Raw genomic sequence first — 20,671 nt, 5'->3', positions numbered from 1 at the left:
CCCTTATATTTAGGAATGCAGACGCGTGGAGTGTCTAGGCCGCCACATTGGGCTCAGTTTGAAGGCACGCTGACCGTACTGAGCGTGCCTCTCCATAGAGAGAAAGCAAGTAAAGCCAGTATAGAGTGGAGTAGCGTTTGACATGATGTTTGTGCTGGCTTTCTTGACTACATGTGTCCTAACAGATGACTGAATTCAAACAGTATTTGACTGATAAGTCAGCAGTTTTTAAATGCCTGGAGAGCTTGAAAGAGAGAAGGGAGTTAAAGATTCCAACCCTGTACTCTCACTTCTCTGATACCAAATCAATTGGTTCCTATTTTTCCATCAGCTAATAAACATGCCTCCATCCCCAAAACCAAACCAAACAAAACCAAAAACAGTTTCTGCAGTGAGTGTGAGTTTAGGACTTTGGGTAATAAATAGCTCACGCTTATAGAAAGTTTTAATTTTATATATAGATACACAGAAAAAGATAACTTCTAGAAAGCTAGATTTTAAAAAATTCAAAGAGATAGGGGGAGCCTAAACACCATTAAGTGTGATGAGAGCCCTTGCCAACCTCAGTTGGTCATGTCCCAGAATCTGAAGGCTGTTGTCACCTGCTGCTTCCTCCCTCCATCTTCTAACTGCTCATCTCACCTTGGCTCTGCCCACCAGTCTTTCAGAGGGACTGTATAAGTGAAGGGGCTACATCCCTCCCTCCTGTCCTCCTGCCCTCCTCTCACCAGCTGCAAGCTTCTGTCTTCATATGCCCTGCCTCCTAGTGGTCAGTGTGCAGGAGCCCAGTAGTGTTAATCCATCTGACTGGCTGTAGCTGTGCTCATCCTCTGTCTTCAGTGACTTTGTCCTGCTTCCTTCACAGCATTATTCCACAAGTAGAACCAAACTATGGCATCTTCCACTCTACAAAAGGAAAACAGCCTCCCTGACCTAAACTATTCCTGTCCAGTTAACAGATTATCTCCACCTATCAAAAGTTCAGTCTCTCCTCTGCACTCTCCTCCACGATTCTGTGTTCATCGAATTAGACTTTGCCATCAGTTTGTCCTTGTCAAGGCTATTGGTGACTTTTGGGGGGCGGCATGGTTCTGACTTTAACTGTCCAACCAAACTCTCTTGTCACCTACCTATGCAGCAGTGATTGTAGTTTGCCAACCCTTCACCTGTTGCACCAAACTCCCTCACGGTGCCACGGTGCCTCTGCTTGTTCATCCTGTAGCCTTTTGAGAGCCTTGGGGCTTAACTGCTAACTTGCTTTTCTTTGTCACTTTCTTGTAGCAGCTTTACCATTTGGTGTTGTTTTTGTTTTGGTGTGTGTGCATGAGAGAGAGAGAGAGAGAGAGAGAGAGAGAGAGAGAGAGAGAGAGAGAGAGAGAGAGATTGTGTGTGTGTTTCTATAATAATTCCAATATGTAATATTACATTTATGCAATAAAACTCAGGAAAGGTCCTAGAGAGATAGGTCGCTAGATCCTTCAGTGTGTGATATCAAGGTGACTACCCATCCTCTAGGTGCATGCACTGTGGGCTCTGGTGTGAGTCAGGCCATGTGATAGCAGGTCGCATAGAAAAGACTTTGTGCTAATATAACTCCATGTGTGTCCCCCACCATGGTGGCAATTGAACATAGAAATTCTCCTGTGTCGTCCCTGACCCTCTTCCTTCCAGTGGAGGAGCTGAAGTGTGCTCTGAGCATCCCTGGTCTGAAACCCTGAGATCCAGAGATCTTTAAAGTCTTAGAACAGTTAAATGTCTTCTCTGCTGCAAGGGGAAGATTCTATACTAGAAACTGCGTTCTTGCACAAAAATTTTGGAAGTATTATATGAAATTACATACAGCCTATTGCATAAAACATGTGTGAAATATAGACAGTTTTACCTTCTGCTACCGTTCCCATTCTTACGGTACTTCATACACAGGAAGACAATCCATGGCATCTATTCCAAAAGACAGTTTTGCTGGTTTTTTTTTTTTTTTTTTTTTTTTTTTTTTTTGGTAGGAGGACAGTCCTTGGTGTTTTAGTTTTCATGGTATTAATTTTCACGGTATTTCAAGGCACATATCTTTAATCTCAGCACTTTGGAGGCAGAGGCAGGTGGATTTCTGTGAGTTTGAAACCAGACAGCTTCAATTTATAGAAACTATACAAAGTGAAGGATAGCCAGGCTACAGAGGCTCTATTGCTGCAAAGTGGTAACAACCCCTTACTCTTCCCAACCCCCTTCTCTCACTCTCACACTCTGGCTTGTGCTCTCTCTCTCTCTCTCTCTCTCTCTCTCTCTCTCTCTCTCTCTCTCTCTCTCTCTCTCTCTCTCTCTCCCTCCCCCTCCCTCCCTTTCTCCCTCCTTCCCTCCTTCTCTCCCTCCCTCCTTTTCTTCCTCCGTCCCCTCCTCTCTCTCAATCAATTTAAGTTACTAATACAATTTATTTAGTTTTAATAGGAATAGACTATGGACATCAGCCATGCAGTAGGTATAAGTTTGCGCTAAAGCTGCCACTCTGCGTTCACAGGCAGCTCCTCTGCAGTACTTACCCATGTGCTTTTGTCTTGTCACATTTGTTCTTTTCCTCTGAAAGTGAGGGTTATTCTCAGTTGGTCATTTCATGTTTTGTCTATTAGGACTAGTTCCTGGTTTGGTGTGTATGTATCCGCCCCCCCCCCCCCTTACCTGTTCCTTCCCCTCTATTTTCCTCTCGCCAGGTCCTTCCTTTTTCCCTCCATTTTGCTCCTCTTCGTTCTCTGCTTTTGTTCTCCTTTTTCCTTGTCCCCACTGGCGTCCCTCTCCTTTTCTCTTCACCCCTCCCATCTGATGATTATTCTGTTTTCCGTAGAGCCTGTACCATTTTCCTTCCCACTAGAAATATAAAAAGAATCTCCCTTATTTTAAATCCCCACCAATACTTGCTTTTTCTCTTTCTCATTTAATTGGCTAATTAATTAAGTTTTAATAGTAGCCATTCTGATGGGTGTGAGGTGTGAGAGAAGGCCTAGCTTAATTATATTGTCTTCTTTGTACCAGTGCACCTCTTTATTTTATTTTCTCTCATGGTTCATTAATTTCTTATATTCTAGGACTTATAAGTTAATTTGCTTTTTTCCCTTCCTGTTTTGCTTGGAGAACATTGATCGAGAGACTAAGGATAAGTGTTTAATACTAAATGACACTGTGTATTTACAGGAAATTTTATCTTTGGGCAGTCACATCATACTTTGAACAGTACCGTATAATTAAAGAGATCTGGTCATTTTAGGACTTAGAAAAGGCAAATCCACGTTACTGGCTGTCTTCATATGGTTTGCAAGCCTTGTGGCTCTGCTTTGGGTAGTTAGGGTCCCCTGAGAGTCCTGTGTAGTAGAGATGTTTTCTATCATGATGTAGTTGACACTTTGTGGTTACTTTAGTGTCTTGTTCTGCATAGTTTTGCGCATACCAAGTGTTTGGGCAGATAAGAATGAGAGCCAGGGCCTCCCACGCATGCAGGCTGTGCTTGTGGAGCTTATTGTTTTCATGGTAGGAAAGCTCTTCCACTAGTTCTGTCTGCTTCTTCTTAACTCTGGATGCTGTTCCATCATTAGGCCAGTTAGTGCTTTTCTGACTGACATTTCTACTTCATAGATACATGGAATCATTTGAAGTTTTCCTTCTCCTTCTTTCCAGTCCTGGGGAATTACTACATTGATGGCTGCGATGGTTTGCCTTTTACAACTTGACACAGACTATTGACACATGTGAAGAAATATTGAGGAATTGCCTCCATTAGATTGTCCTCCGGCATGCCTGTGGGACATTTCTTGATCACCTGATGGGAGAGATTTCACTACACGGTGGGCTGTGCCAATTCTAGGCAGGCATCCTGTGCTGAATAAGAGAGGTATCCGAGCAAAGTAATAAGCAGCATTTCTCCACGGTCTGTAATTCAGTTCCTGCCTCCAGGTTCCTGTCTTGAGCTTCTGCCCTGGATTCCCTCCTTGTCTGAGTATAACAAGTAAGCTGAAATAAACCCTTTCCTTCTCAACTGCTCTTGCTCGTGCACTTTAACAAAGCAATAGTAAGCAAAACGGATCATCTGTGGTCAGGGTGAAAGGTTCCATGTGGTGTGTATTTGTGTCTTATCATCTTGTGATAGTGGCAGGGACATATCTGAGCATCAGGAGTTTGCAAGTCCGGTAGAGTTATCTCATACACGTTTTATAGCTTGGGCTTCCATTACTCGGTTATGGGTAGCCCATGAGAGATGACCACACAGGCATAGTTTATAGCCAAATGAAAGCCTGTATTCCAGTTGGCTGGGACAGCACTCAAGCACTCATGGATTTAGGTGTAGACTCAAGTATCTAGAGCACAGGGTTTTTAAAGACAAGAACCACACTGCCATCTTGGTTGACAGCTTCAGGTGGGCTTCACAGAAGCAAACTATTTAACAGATGCTAAGATAAGTAGTTAGCTGGAGGGGGTTGCCCCCCAAAAGTCAGCTTAACAGAAGCTAAGATAAGTTAGCCAGGACATCCTGACCTTAGGTTCCTAGAGTAGAGTTTAGTTATTTTCTATAGGATTCTCCATCAAGGACATCAAATCTAATTAAACCTGAAATGGGCTCAGTAAGAATATAAGATGGAGGAACCTCTGCGCTGTATTTCTCTGTCACATTCTGCCTCCCTTTTCATATAGCATTCAGCGATACCACATGTTCCTATGAGTTCCTAAAGTCACAAAAGTCAGAGAGGTAGCTAAGGATAAACTCACTATGGACTCCTTTATTGTCTTTCGGGACCCTTTGAGATATACATGATAGATTTCATTGGCCAATCTCACTCCTTTGCCCATATATCGCAGCAATGGGGAATGTAGCCATTTCTAACAGGAAGATGCATGTCCATTTGTCTTAGTTACATTTCATTTGCTGTGAAGAGACACCATAGCAACCCCCATTAACACACCTACTCTAACAAGGCTGCATCTCCTAATCCTTTCTAAACAGTCCACCAACTGTGAAACAAGCATTCAAATATATGAAGCTATAGGGCAAATCTCATTCAACATTATACTGGAGCCCGTGGACTTGTAGCTGTGTCATAATGCAAAATATGTTTAATCCAACCTTAAAAGTCCCCTTAATCTGTTACAGTCTCAATGTTTAAAATTCCAAAGTACAAAGATCTTTCCGAGACTCAAGGAAGTCTTAACTCTAACTGTGAAAATCAAAAAGCAAATTGCATGCATCCAGCATCCAGTGACACAGAATATACACTATGGTGGTGGTTTGACTATGTATGGACCTCATAGACTCATGTGTGTGAACACTTGGTCCATAGAGAGTGGCACTATTAGGAGATGTGGCCTTGTTGGGGTAGGTGTGGCTTTGTTGAACGTGTGTGAGTTTTATATGCTCAAGCTATGTGAAACAGAGTCTCCTTCTGCCTGCTGCTCCAGATGTGGAACTCTCAGCTCCTTCTACAGCACCACATCTGCCTGTACTCTGCTGTGCTTCCTACCATGAAGGTAAAGGACCAAACCTCTGAAACTCTAAGCCAGCCCTAATAAATGTTTTCTTTTATAAGAGTTGCTCTGGCCATGGTGAGTTTCACAGCAATGAAACCCCAAAGACAACTACCATTCCAAAAGAGAGGTAAAGGGGCGTAGTGAGGAGATACTGAACCAAAGCAAGACAGAAACTCTCAGCAAGACAAACTTCAAACCCAGCAACTCTATGCTATATGTCAAAAAGTTGATGAGGCTTTGTCCTCCCTACCCCTTCCAGCTTTGCTGACTATAGCACAGTTCTGGGCTGGTCCCATGTACAAGTTTCCACTCCCACCAGCAATGGAGGAGTGTTCCCCTTTCTTCACATTCTCGTCAGCATGTGCTATTACTTGGATTTTTGATCTTGGACATTCTGACAGGTGCAAGATGGAATCTCAGAGTCATTTTGATTTTCATTTCCCTGATGACTAAGGGCATTGAACATTTCTTTTAAGTGTTTCTTGGCCATTTGAGAGTCCTCTTTTGACAGAAGTCTTTGTTTAACTCTTGAAACAGATGCTAAGACCCAAACATCGGGTGAAGTATAAAGGGTTTTGTGGAAAAGTGGGAGGATGAGAAAAGGACCTACAGGTGACAGGAGCTGCACAAGAAGACCACCAGAGCCAGCTAACCAGGGCCCAGAGGGGCTTGTGGAGACTGAAGTACCAGCCAAGGTCCATGCATGGACTGGACGGACCTGGGCCTTCTACACAGACATAGCCAATGGGAAGCTCAGTCTTCATGTGGGTCTGAAGGAGCGATAAACATACTTTTTGTGTAGATCACAAGTGGAGGATGACAAAAAGACTTGTGAGAGAGCAGACGATGTTTATCCCCTTAGAAGTCGAACCACCGTGTGGGGGAGATTGGTTATTAACCAGCTGAAAAATATCCTTGAACAATTCTGAGGGGAGATATAAATGTGAGCCAAAAACAGGAGGCGGGGCCTTTGGAGACTTGAGATAGTTCTGGCTGTTCATTGCTCCACTTAGAGACGCTCCTAGAAAGAACTGCTTGCGGGCAGGATGTGAATTGAATAAATAAAGAAATTAATAAAATGGCAACGATATCCACATGGCATAGTAGTAGGTAGTGTTGAAATCCTATTTGCTGATGATATTAATTCAAAACTCTGCAATTGAGCCTCAGGTAGATTCTTAAGAGAAAGACAGAAGGAAGCCAAACTATCACAAGGATGGTCTCTAGCCCAGTCAGGAATATTATTCCCCTCTGAAAACTCTTGAGCTGGGACTCCATAGTCCACCTTGCTCCTCAGTACCACTGCCTCCCAAGCTCTTGATAGGGTAGCCCTTTAAGATTTCCTTAGAGGCCAGGCATGCTGGTGCACGCCTTTAATCCCAGCACTGGGGAGGCAGAGGCAGGCAGATCGCTGCGAGTTCAAGGCCTACCTGGTCTACAAAGCTAGTCCAGGACAGCCAAGGCTACACAGAAAGACCTTGTTTAAAAAAAAAATTCTTTCTGCTTCTGGGTTAACTCACTCATTATGATCATTTCTAGCTCAATCCATTTATCCACAAATTTCGGGAATTCCTTGTTTTTAATAGCTGAGTAGTATTCCATAGTGTATATGTACCACAGTTTCTTTATCCACTCTTCTACTGAGGGACACTTAGGCTGTTTCCATGTTCTGGCTATTATGAATAAGGCTGCTATGAACATGGTTGAGCCCAATGGTCAGAATATTCTCCCGCTCCTGGGACTAACTTTTGTCTTAGTTACCTTTCTATTGATGTGAAGACACACCATGATTAAGGCAGCTTATAAAAGAAAGCATTTATTTGGGGGCTGTGTATAGTTTCTGAGGGTGATTCCGTGAGTGTCATGGTAGGGAGCACACATGGGCAGCAGGAGCTACATCTTACCTATGAGCAGCAGGCACAAAGGGGCCGGCAGATCATGTGGCGGCTGGGACTTTGTTTTGTTTTTTGTTTGAACAGATAAAAACAATATACTACATACAGCAAGAAGAACCATGGAAACAATCAGGAATTATATAAATGTTACATTCATAGTGTTTTGGTTATTTATATTTGGCAATCTTGAAGAAAATATCTTTTCTATTTTGGTGAGTCTAAAATTCTGAATGTAAATCAGTATCTATCATATCTCATCTCTATCAACTTAAATCTATCTTGACCTAAAAGCGTCTTACCCCTAAACAACTAAGCTTAACTGTAAAACTAAACTATCTGGTCTTCAACCCCATCAGAGACTTGAGAAGGAATAAAACTTAGTTACCTGAGTGAACTGGAAGTGCAGGTTAGCAGCTTCACAAATGACAGTTTGCTGCCTGAACAGTCACCCAAAACCACTGAAGCATCATCTTCAGCCTTCTAGCCCAGTATATCTGACAGACATATTTGTGAGGCAGGAACTATTAAGGACTTGCTTACTCTGACTTGGCAGAGTTTGGAGAGAGAAAGGTAACTCCTCTCCCCCAAATAAAGCCAAGCAGACTGGGGAACAGAGTTGTTCTTCTCAGTGTACATCCTGAGAAGGGGGACCTGCACCCAGGCTGCTGTTAAAGCTGAAAGAAACTTTTATCTTTTTGGACTGCAATGTCACTGCAAAGTCAACCTAAAAGCCACAACATCCTGGTTGTTCTTGTGGTCCAGGTGATCCTGCTGTCATGTGGATGTAAAGTGTCTTCTTCCTTCTGGGAAATGGGGGCGTATTGTGACAGTGGAAGCATGGGGACCAAATTCCATTCCAGGATCCAAGTAGCCACCTACAAGGAGGACAGTAGGTGAGCCAAAGGGAGCCATGAGCCTAAGGGAGCCCTGTCCTCCATCTGTGGGAATGAGCAAGGCACTGCTGTGGGTGCTAATGATTCATTTATCAATGGTAGTGACCAAGTTCATGGTCTGCAGAGAGCTTACATTTGGATGTGGTGTAAACTGACAGCACAGGTGTCCAGAAGTGATTGTTACTCTAAAGGGCAGTAACTGGTCGAGTTCTGGGGAGTGACTCTTCCCTGATGGTGTTGTCAGTGCCCATCTCAGTAACTAGCTAGCACAAGTGTGCATGAGACACGCATGCTGACTGTGTCCAGAGACAGGAATAGGCCCCTGAGAAGCGTCAGGATAGAAAGCTGACTTGTTTCCCAGCACATGGTGACTAAGGAGAGCCAGGTCAGCCTGAGGACACTGAGAAAAATGCCCTTGAGTAGCCTGAGTGCCCACTTATTCTTTGATCATTTACTCTGGCTGAGCTGTGTGTGATCTTCTCTGGAGACTAAGGCAGTGCTTCTTACTCTAGATGATGGTGACTTGGACTAGAAGGTGGCAGTGGGGCAGAGTGGTGGCCACAGATCAGAAACTTAGAGGTTGACTGGTGAGGGCTTGTTTCAGTGGAGGCCAAAGGAGTCGGTCATCAGGAGCTGCTGAAGGCTGGGTGGTTTCAGTTTGTGCCTGAGACAAGTGGCCAGGTGAGGCCTGGAGGACACGGGAGGGCGCTATGCTTCTTCAGCACATCACATGCGTGGTGTTGGGGCATCTCAGCATGCATCACAGATATCTGTGTACATAGAGCCTCAGTTTATATAGTTGTGCCCCTTAAAATTGAATATTAAATTCTCATGATCAGTTTATGAGTCTAGCACGCACGTGAGCACACACACACACACACACACACACACACACACACACACGCACATGCACACGCACACACACCACAGGTAATTTGGCATCTTTTCTTGGTGAGGGGAAACGTGTACTGATGGAGCCTTGTCAAAGCATAGTCCAGTTTCTTTATTAAGTAATTACTGTATGTCTAAAGGTTGAGGTGATTTGTATGTAGGGACAGTTTCACCCTCCTTTCGTACCTGATTGCTCTTCTGAGAACCCTTTGGCACAACTGAGGCTGGTCTCCTTGAGATTCAGCCAGATGTCTTCTGGTTCACAGTTCTGGGGGGGTTCAGTCCTTCCATCTCCTCAGCAGAAGTCTCCACCTCTAGAAGCTGTTTGCTCGAGCTCTCCTGTGAGTGGAACATGGAGACGCACTGGTGGGAAGCAATGCGTAATGGTGCTTATGAATGCATTGCATGACATCTTTGCCAGACTTGGCAGACTCATCACAGGCAGTTAAGAGATTTGGGTAAAAAGATTACCCAACATGCTTCAGACAGGAAAAATAATAAAATAGACGGCCTCATTTGCAGGGTTCATCATAAACTGGTTCCCTGCTTGCAAGTAACTACTAATACTTTGGCTTTGACTAGTCTTCAGAATAAATATTTTCTTAAAAACTTTACTTTAAATGTTATATATTTGACCCTGGTTTTTCATAGAGGAGTGAGTGTGTATACACACATGGGTGCTTACATGTGTACATGTGGGTGTGTTTCCTTTTCATGAGGGTAGAAATAGCTAAAACTTTACTGTTTACTACAGTAGCCTCAAAGGGTTTCCACCCCAAACCTACCCTGACCTGCAGCCCAGAACTCCAAGGCAGGTAGTTCAGGCTCCCTCTCTCTGCTGCCCTCCTCAGAGCAGCCATCAGAGTCAACCCTCCCCTTCAGAACTCACCTCTGTGGCTGTGTCAGTGCTACCTCTGCCTGTCTCCTCCAGTACTGCACACTCCCCAGGTCAGCAGCATTGCACACTCCCCAGGTCAGGCATGTGAGCGGGGCTGTTCTCCTCTCCCGCTTTCCTCTCACTACCAGATAGAAGAGTTAAGGGTGTGCCTCAGTGGGAGAGCACTTGCTTAGCATCAAGAAGCCCCAGGTTCAAACCCCCAGAACCTTAAAACACAACAACAAATTCATAGATATCAAAACAAAACAAATCACTACTCCTTGAGAAGGCAAGGCCCTCAGCTGCCATTTGCAGCTGAAGACTTACATTCAGTGCTGGGCAAAATTTAAGTTGGTGAGCAGGCTCCCCAGTCCTTGAATGATCTGTTTGCTAAGACATGGTGCAAAGAACTGCTTTCTCTGCAACAATGAAGATTTCAGGTCTAGGATTCTGTTTCTTAAAGGTAAGGATATGAACTCCACATAGACATAGTTTGAATAGACGAGTCGTTTTCTTCAACCAATGTGGGTGTGTTCTAAAAAGGAGCGGGGCAACATAGCAGCAGCAGAATGGAAATGTGTTAGGGTAGTTGGCTAGTACTGTTTCTCTGGTGTGATGGCCACATTGTGAATTGGAATTCTAAATGTTGAAAATGTGGCTGACTTCTAGACAAGTAGTAGCATGCTCGGGGCTACTAGCAAGTGCACTTAGCGTGAGGTATAGGAACATGGGGACAGCCTAATCTTCTAAGTCCTTATCAGGGAGATGCTGGGCAAGGCACTGTTGTGTACTGAAGGACACTCGATGAGGGTGATTAGAGGTCTGCTGTCAGAAGGTTAGTGGGACTATCACCATCATCATCCATCATCATCATTATTATTCTGGGACTCTGTTGTTGCTAAAAATGTAAAGTGGGGACTGGAGAAACAGCTCAGCATTTTGGTTTCCAAGCTTCCGCAAGGTAAGTCAAAAGTATCTCTAACTCTAATTCCGACACCATCTAACCTCTGTTGGCATTAGGCACACATGTGGTATGAATACATATATGCAGGCAAACCACTCATAAAATAAATGAATAAATCTTTTGTGTGGGGGGCGGGGAGAAAGGAAGCCCAAGGTGGGGGGAAGAAATGTGAAATATTGATGGGGAACCTTTCCTCATGTGCATTTATCACAGGCTTTGCATAGGTTACCTTAGCAGGTAGACACAGACTCTTCCCTCTCCTCAGTCCTCAGCATCTCTACAGTCTCAGCCATCCCTGTCTTTCAGTCTTTCCCACCACTTCTCTGTCCTTTCCGGCAGCGAACAACTACTGTATTGGCCTGCCAGTTTGTGATCTTCCAGTTCTCTCTTCTCTCCGTTGGCTGCTGGGGCTATAACCCACTGTTGATTACAGAGGTCTTGGATGGCTCCCCTTAGTTCTTGGAAGGGAGGTGCTGTGACCCCTGCCCATCATCCTGGGATAGCACACACTGGTCATTGTGTAGTTCTTTGCTATCTTGGCAGTCCTGAGCCTTTGCCCTGCAGCTTTTCTTTGCCCAATGGAACTTGTTTTGGAGGTTCATCCCTCAATTTGCAACCTCTTTCAACCACTGTGTCTTGTGGTCCCTCATCTAGATTTTAAGAGAGATAACTTATTTCTTGAGAGCAAACCAAGGCTGTGCTTGCGGCATTGGGAGCTGCGTTGACCTCTTTGTTTTATGCTGTCATTGCAGCACACTTGAGAGGGCAGTCTGAGTGACTCACAGGCATCCTGGAGGTTATGTAAGTGACTGAAGAAATGAACCACCATGCTCTCAGTCACACACTACCTATCTTCATTTGCCTACATGGCTGTCTCACTCCATTTTTGCTAGTGGTTCTTTGTGGACACCACAACACTCGCTCTGCCTGCCACCCACACAAATGCTCTAAGAACTACTTGTTTTCTTATCTAGGCGCCTTTTAGCTGGTACCTATTTTTCTTATACACCTGAGTTAGAGTGATATGTGCCCATGTGTGGCTGCTGTCACTGAAGTTGGGAAGATATTCTAGGATCTGCTGAGTATGTCAGAAGCTCACTTTGGTTCTGACATTTAACTCTGCAGATGTGATTAATTCCTGAACCTATACCCTGCTCTTAGTTGTCTGCGACCTGCCTGTGGGAATCACTCTCTTTCCTAACACATCTTGCTTGTGGCCTGCTGTTAGCCCATTGCCCTGTCCTGCACCCGTAGCATTTGCAGATCTCTTTACGCCTTTCTGACCCTGCTTAGCTTGTATGTAAGTATCTTATCTTATTGTTAAAAGCCCTTATGATGTGCTTTGTTGAGGAGAATTGCTATTCATTCTGGCCCATGGCCCAATTCTGTAATCGCAGTCCACCATGGTAACATGGAAGTCTGTAATCGCAGTCCACCATGTTAACATGGAATTCTGTAATCGCAGTCCACCATGGTAACATGGAATTCTGTAATCGCAGTCCACCATGGTAACATGGAATTCTGTAATCGCAGTCCACCGTGGTAACATGGAATTCTGTCGTCGCAGTCCACCGTGGTAACATGGAATTCTGTAATCGCAGTCCACCATGGTAACATGGAATTCTGTAATCGCAGTCCACCATGGTAACATGGAATTCTGTAATCGCAGTCCACCATGGTAACATGGAATTCTGTAATCGCAGTCCACCATGGTAACATGGAATTCTGTAATCGCAGTCCACCATGGTAACATGGAATTCTGTATCGTCTAACAGACTTCTTTCCTCACTGTCAGCACAGTGCTGGGCAAGTCTGTTTCTGGTGCTTAGTGCTGACGTCATCTTGACACGATCTCAAGTCACTCAGGAGACGAGCCTCTGGAAAGGCCTGTGCTGAATTCTGTAGTTTATAGTGATTTAGGGCTGCACTGTTCCGTGGAGGGCAGTCCTGGACTCAGTGAAAAGGTGGAGGGTGAAGCTGCGCGCTGGTGCCCACTTTCTCTTCTTCCTAGCTGTGGCTGCAGAGTGACCAGCAGTTCCAAGCTCCTGCTGTGGTGCCTTCGAGCAAAGCCTACTGTGTCCTCAGACAGTGAGCCAGCACACACTGTGTCCTCAGACAGTGAGCCAGCACGCACTGTATCCTCAGACAGTGAGCCAGCACACACTGTGTCCTCAGACAGTGAGCCAGCACATACTGTATCCTCCTACAGTGAGCCAGCACACACTGTGTCCTCAGACAGACAGTGAGCCAGCACACACTGTGTCCTCAGACAGACAGTGAGCCAGCACACACTGTGTCCTCAGACAGACAGTGAGCCAGCACACACTGTGTCCTCAGACAGACAGTGAGCCAGCACACACTGTGTCCTCCTACAGTGAGCCAGCACACACTGTGTCCTCAGACAGACAGTGAGCCAGCACACACTGTGTCCTCCTACAGTGAGCCAGCAAACACTGTGTCCTCAGACAGACAGTGAGCCAGCAAACACTGTGTCCTCAGACAGACAGTGAGCCAGCACACACTGTGTCCTCAGACAGTGAGCCAGCACATACTGTGTCCTCCTACAGTGAGCCAGCACACATTGTGTCCTCAGACAGACAGTAAGCCAGCAAACACTGTGTCCTCAGACAGACAGTGAGCCAGCACACACTGTGTCCTCAGACAGACAGTGAGTCAGCACACACTGTGTCCTCAGACAGTGAGCCAGCACACACTGTGTCCTCAGACAGTGAGGCAGCACACACTGTGTCCTCAGACAGTGAGCCAGCACACACTGTGTCCTCAGACAGTGAGCCAGCACACACTGTGTCCTCGGACAGTGAGCCAGCATACACCCTTTTCTATATTCACTGCTTCTTGTGAGCTGTTGGTCGTAGAAATGAACGCAGTGACTGATGGAGTTGTTCGTGGACACATGCACCTGAATCACCTGTGGCCATTTGTAAAATTGTCCCAGTGCCAGCACCGCCCAGTACTCTGCATGCTGTGAGGATGTTTAGCTGGAATTGAGTTTGAAAACTACCTTCTGCCGTATTCTAGCTCTTAGCATCCTTCTGCTGGCACTAAACAGTAGAGCTGGGCCCCATCGAATCCCGTTAACCATTTGTGGTTCATCATTTGTCATTGAGAGTTCATTTGTTCTGTAGTAACTTTTTCTGAAATTGACACAGATCCTATTTTAAGTCACATTTGGTAAATTTGACAAAATGAATGTTGGCCTGAATACTTAACTTGCACAGCTTGAGTAATGAGTATTGAGTAGCATTGTTTCATAGGGTTTTATGCTTCCTAACTTACCAGCAGCTCAGTGGTCCTCGCGATGGAGAACAGCTGGAGGAGTACCCATAGGTGTCACTTGCTCGTCCTCTGGATCCTTGTGTTCTGGCTTTACTTTCTCTATTTACAGGTCTGCTCCTGCTCACCCCAGTTTGTACCATTATTAGGTACATGTTTCCTTCCTCACCTGGAAGGCGCTGTCTGTGGACAGTGCATATAGATTTAGGAAAACTGAATAAAGAAACTCACTGAAAAAGTTAAATTTTGCATTTGAATTCAGCATAGTTCTTAAACATCTCAGGCTTGGCTGGGCACTGTGGTGTGTAACTGACCTCACGCAGAAGGAGGGGTCTGTGAGTTTAAGGCCAGCCGCTCTATGTAGCAAGTTCCAGGTGAGTGAGGGCACTATAGTAAGACATTGCCCCCCAAACCAACAAACACACAGACTAATACAATGAAATCTCAGGCTCATTAAAACTGACTGTTATGTCATTTCAAAAATAAGTGTGCATTCTTACAAAATAAGGTTGTACACAGCAATTATGATCAATTTTTTCTCTAAATGTTTTAAAATTTATGTATTCATATTACATCTCAATTGTTATCCCATCCACTGTATCCTCCCGTTCCTCCCTCCTTCCCACTTTCACCCTATTTCCCTCCCCTATGACTCTGACTGAGGGGGACCTCCTCCCCCTGTATATGCTCATAAGGTATCAAGTCTCTTCTTGGCAACCTGCTGTCCTTCCTCTGAGTGCCACCAGGCCTCCCCATCAAGGGGACGTGGTCAAATATGGGGCACCAGTAGTAGTGGAAGTTCTAGCCAGAGCAATAAGGCAACAAAAGGAGCTGAAGGGGATCCAGATGGGAAAGGAGGAAATCAAATTATCCCTATTTGCAGATGATACGATAGTGTCCATAAGCGATCCCCAAAATTCCACCACAGAACTACTACAGCTGATAAACACCTTCAGCAAAATGGCTGGATACAAAATTAAAAAAAGTCAGTAGCCTTCCTTTATGATCAATTTTTAATCATGAAAATTCAGTGTTTAAATGCTGCTTTATTTTACAGGTTGTGTGTGAAAGTTTTCATTCTTTTTATGAAGCTACATGTATTAGTGTTTAGAGTGTTGTGAAGGTTTTTCATTGTATGGCGCACTAGATCACGAGCTTCTGTTGATCCCCTGTCTTCCTGCTCACTGTTCAGTGTCTACCTCACCAGACACCTGTCTACTAGAATAACCCTGGATGAAATTTAGTAACCAGCCTTATGTTTTCTGTATTGGTCCATAAGTTTATGGTTTCTTTGAAACTCCATTGCACCATATATGTCATAATTGGAATTTGTGTTTGCACATATAGTAAATATTTCAAGTTTTAAATTATCATTTGTTAGTGTACTTACAATATTCTCATAGCGAATTAGATAATGACGTTGTTTTTACTGATGTTTTTCGTAAAATGGGTTTTCTTTCTACACTCTGTTGTTCCTTGTTAGACCATTAGTATACAATTTGAAAAATATTGGCCTCTTACTAAACTCTGAAAAATTTTCCTGGTTTTTTTTTTTTTTAGTGTGAGTCATTTTTATTGCTCGGCCCTCTAGAATGCACTCTTCAGGCAGTATTTCTTTACTTTTCTTTCCATCCATGTTATTAATAGTAACTTTTTGTGAGTTCTAAATATATGTGAGTGCTTCTCAGATCTGTGTACCTGAGGCACCATGGTCTCTGCACAGGCTGTGGTTTTGCTTCAGAAGGAACGTACTGAGAAGTGTCAGGCTCATATGCTCTAGGGTATTTCTGGACTTGTGATATTTTCTCCTAGCTACTACTTCTTTAGCAATTTCTCACTCACTTTTATGGAAATTAACCACATTAAAATAAGCTGAAGAGATTAAAAATGAATATTAATTCTATAGTTTTAGATAATTTAAATTTAATTAATTAGAACAAGTTTGCATTGAGCTAAAATGTGAATAATATAATTTGTCTATCAACACAAGTTTCTTTAGCCAAAAATATCTTTTACTTGCTCATCTTCATATTTTGTTTAAAAATACTGAGTATAGATGTTTGCAGTCTAACTGTACAATGAGGGAATTTCTGTCTATGTTTCTCATAGGCTTTTGGCTAGAAAATCTGATCACTTTCAATACTGCAATATTTTTACAATCTCTATAAATTTGTCCTCATGTGAACAAAACGATTCCATGGCAAGAGAATCCTAAACAAGCTCTCTTAGTTTGTTTGCTTTTTTTTTCTTTTCCCTAGCCTAAGTTTTATTCTAGAGCTATTTGTTGAACTTGTGAATAAACAAATCTTGTCTCCCTGTGTACTTGAAAGCCTTAATTTTTCATTCATTATAACATCTCATATAGTAAATACAAAATACAGTTTTTGTTATATCCCTCATTAACTTAAACCTCAATTGTATCTTTAGAAAGTTATAAAATAATCAGTGTCAGCTGTGGGAAGCCCTTCTCATCTCTCCACACACACAGGCTGTGCTGTGCTTTTTCCTTCCTTCTTGCAGATCCCTTCTGTTCATCCAGCCTACCCACGGGTGTGTGATTATCCCTCCTCCACTCTAGAGCTCCTTGTATGTCCGCTCAGTGCTGTGTCACTTAACATTGCTCCACTGGAAAACCACATTTTTTCCTGCACTCTTAAGTTACTTAAGGCACACTATACCTTATTATTTACATAACTCCCTATTAATACCATCAATATAGGTGCACACTTTCAATGAATGATTAATTCAATTTAAATAATTATCTCTTATGTATTTGCAGCATCTAACAATGGCTTTGAGAGTATATGACTGTTACCTATATGTGGTATGTATGTGTGGTCTTTCATTCATGGTTTTATTGCAATCATTTTCAGTTAGAATATTACTATTAAAAAATATCCATATAGGGACAGAGAGATGGCTCAGAGGCAAAGACCACTGGCTGCTCTTCCAGAGGACCTGGCTTCAATTCTCAGCAACCACATGGCAGCTCAAAATGTCTTAACTCACATCCTCACACAAATATACATGCAGGCAAGACACCAATGCACAAGAAATCAAAATAAAGTATTAAAAAATTCAGAAAGTGTACATATAAAACTATATGTTTAGATTTAGTAAATGGGATATTTTATGAATAAAAAGGATAAGGAAATGTATTTTCATTTTCTTAAGAAATTGAATAGGTGCAGAGGCTGTGCCAGGATGTGGTTTTGAATAGGAGCCAGTGAAGGGCACTGCAATGTTAAGCAAGCCTGTACTGGTGTGCCCTAAATAGACTGTGGAAGATCAGGTAAGGGCACTTCGTCTTCCAAGTGATGACTGAGAAGCACATTTTGAAAGGGAATACTGGGAGGAAGAAGAGCCAAGTGGTCCTGATTGATGATTCGGGAGTCAGGCGTGTGGCTCGGGCCATCTGTGACCCACATAGAGAGAGCAGGATGTGCCGCTGCCTTCAGGGCACCAGGCATGGGAGAAGACCAGAAGGGCAGAAGAGATCCCGTGAGACTCCTGGGTTTTACTCTGCTTTCGTCAATCTTAGGTCTCTACATTTTATCCAGAAATTTCTAGCAGTTGTTAGCAGGAAATGCAAGTGTTGGGAAGTGGTGGGGATGCTGAACTCCTCCTGTGCAGCTCCTGTGCTTTTAAACCGACATGCTCTTGTACTTAAATACCAGATCATTTGTTGGTTTTTTTAAAATTTGTTTTTAGGTCAAAACCAGTAGTAATAACTAGGTCCTGCAACTTTATAGTTCTTGAAAGTATTGACAACACAAGGCTTTCATCAGAGCACAGAGGCTTTCTTTAGAGTCAGGACCATTTCTAAAGTCAGCGTTTAGAATGGAGGGATGTTGGCTAGACTCTTGAGAGCTTTCCTTTCTTAACTGGCCACTCAAAAGCTGTGCAAGTTGATGTTGTAAGACGCACTTTTCCGGCATCACCCTGCAGCCCTCAGCTGTGGCGGTGGATGGTCCTGTGTTTGGAGGAAAGGTTAAAATATGAGATGCAGATTTAGAAGTGAAAGATTGAGATTAAACAAAATAGCTTGGATTAATTAAAGGTCACAAGAAAGCTTAATAATAAAACTAACTTCAGATGCTGCGGCTGAGCTCTGCCCTGTCACTCTGATTCTTTCCGATAGGAGGAAGTACTATTCATGATTTGAGGTATCAGCGTATCTACTTTCAGAGACACTTGATTATCGCATGAAGGTCCAGAACCCTCAGTTCTGTTGATTCTTTTCTTTCTTTCTGTGCACATTTTCACACTTGTGGGATACTTTTGTGATGAAAAAAATTGTCTGGATTTCATTTACATTAGCAGAATTGGCCATTGACTCATTAATTTTCATGAGCATTATGTTCTTTATTCATCAGCAGGAATTGCATGGTAAGCTTCATTACGTTCTTCCCTCCACCAGCCCCATTCCCGTGTCCAACTGCATGGCTGATGTCATATCCTGCCCATTGCCTCGCTGTGGAAACGGTTCTGACTGTGTCTCTAACTTACATCACCTTGGATGAGTCTCTAAGCTGAGCTGAGACTGGGGGAAGGGTGTATTGTGACGTAAGTGCTAATAGTATGTGGTCTTCAAAGACTATTTCATGGTTCATAGTAAAGTACCTGAGCCTGGCCTTGAGCCACCTATGAGCTGTTGGATTCTTACAGTAGCATTCCTATCTAATAGCAGAGGTGCACGATTTACTCTAGAGCACCGTTTTGAGGAGTAAATTGAGACTCTTTCTTCAGTTTCTGAGAGAGCACATTTCAAATGAAAAGTTGTGTGCCGTGCAGGTGATGTGCTCATGGCCAGCCATTGTGTGCTGTGACGCGGTCAAGCAGTGTGCAGAGCTCCAGAGTGCAAATCGTGGACTGCCTGTTACTGAGACACTGGAGAAGGATGCGTGTAACCTAGTTCACAGCAGCGCTGCCCCAACCATCGGACTCCATACCTGTTCCCTGAATGGATATGTACTTACGATGTGACTCAGATGTCATCAGCGGCTAGCATGAGTTGTTGCTCATGTTAGTTTCATGGGTTTATATAAAAAAGTGACCAGTTCATTCTTTAATTTTAAATAGAGCACAAGTGATAGGAATGTTCACAATACCTCCTGCTGTTTTTCATATTTATATGTGGCCTTTTGAAATATGTCCAGATACCTGTGCATTGACATTCTTCTGATGTACATAATAGGTTGAATTGTTTGATACTAGTCATGAAAATTTAGGAGGGAGGCCCACCTGCGTGTGAGCGGAGTGCAAGGACAAGAATGTTGCATGAGGTGTGTGCATGGCAATTGGTCCCGGTGACCAAGATTAATGAAACTCAAATGTGTTGTAATTAGTGCAGCAGCAGTCATCAATTATCTAGTGAACACAAATATTGTTATATTTGGGAAATTCTTGATTTATTTTATTTCATTGGCCAGCAGATTTAGACGAATGAGTTCTCATCATAAGCATTCTGAGAACAATCGCCAGAGGCCACAGTTTGTTATTTAGGACACAATCACCGAGAGCCAACAATACAGGACAAAATGTTGTAAAGTGTTGTAAGCATGATTTGGGATTTCTTCTGAGTCATTTGACATATGCAAGTTGCCAAAAACATCAGGGCATCCTTAACAAACTCCTCAGTAGTCTTTGTAAGACGGCACCCTCAGCTGTCACTGCCCAGAGAATGACTCTGGCATAGTTCAGCCTGCATGCACTTGAAACAGGCTGCAGCCACATGGCTGTGTCACATGGTCATCTTCACCTGCCCTTTAGGGACATGTTCCAGCAGAATTGACAGCTTTCTGCACTGTCACCAAGTAGGACAACTTAGCCCTTTAAGATTAAACGTCTGTACATATCTAAGTGTGCATGCACACCTGTGACAGCATAGACACATGGGCACCTGTGACAGCATAGACACATGCACACCTGTGACAGCATAGACACATGTGCACCTGTGACAGCATAGACACATGCACACCTGTGACAGCATAGACACATGCACACCTGTGACAGCATAGACACATGCACACCTGTGACAGCATAGACACATGCACACCTGTGACAGCATAGACACATGCACACCTGTGACAGCATAGACACATGCGCACCTGTGACAGCATAGACACATGCACACCTGTGACAGCATAGACACATGCACACCTGTGACAGCATAGACACATGCACACCTGTGACAGCATAGACACATGCACACCTGTGACAGCATAGACACATGCACACCTGTGACAGCATACACACATGCACACCTGTGACAGCATAGACACATGCACACCTGTGACAGCATAGACACATGCACACCTGTGACAGCATAGACACATGCACACCTGTGACA

The 20,671-nt window shown here is 43.7% G+C and overlaps 1 protein-coding gene across 2 annotated transcripts in view; it reads left to right on the top strand.

Annotated features, from left to right (window-relative positions):
* Znf407 (zinc finger protein 407) overlaps nucleotides 1–20,671 on the top strand; it is a 422,429-nt gene that overhangs the window by 217,138 nt on the left and 184,620 nt on the right. Inside the window, exon 4 of one of the 2 annotated variants that reach the window (XM_051163828.1) lies at nucleotides 5,437–5,541. The exons of the other annotated variant lie outside the window; for it this stretch is intronic. Coding sequence (XP_051019785.1) covers nucleotides 5,437–5,503 — 67 coding nt within the window. The 3' untranslated portion in view covers nucleotides 5,504–5,541. Of the gene's footprint in view, nucleotides 1–5,436; nucleotides 5,542–20,671 lie in introns of those variants that run through there. 2 annotated transcript variants of the gene reach the window in all.

Source organism: Acomys russatus, chromosome 20, assembly GCF_903995435.1.
Source record: "Acomys russatus chromosome 20, mAcoRus1.1, whole genome shotgun sequence".
NCBI classification, from domain to species: domain Eukaryota; kingdom Metazoa; phylum Chordata; class Mammalia; order Rodentia; family Muridae; genus Acomys; species Acomys russatus.
Note: the sequence above shows the minus strand (reverse complement) of the source record. Positions and strands in the feature narration are given on the sequence as shown.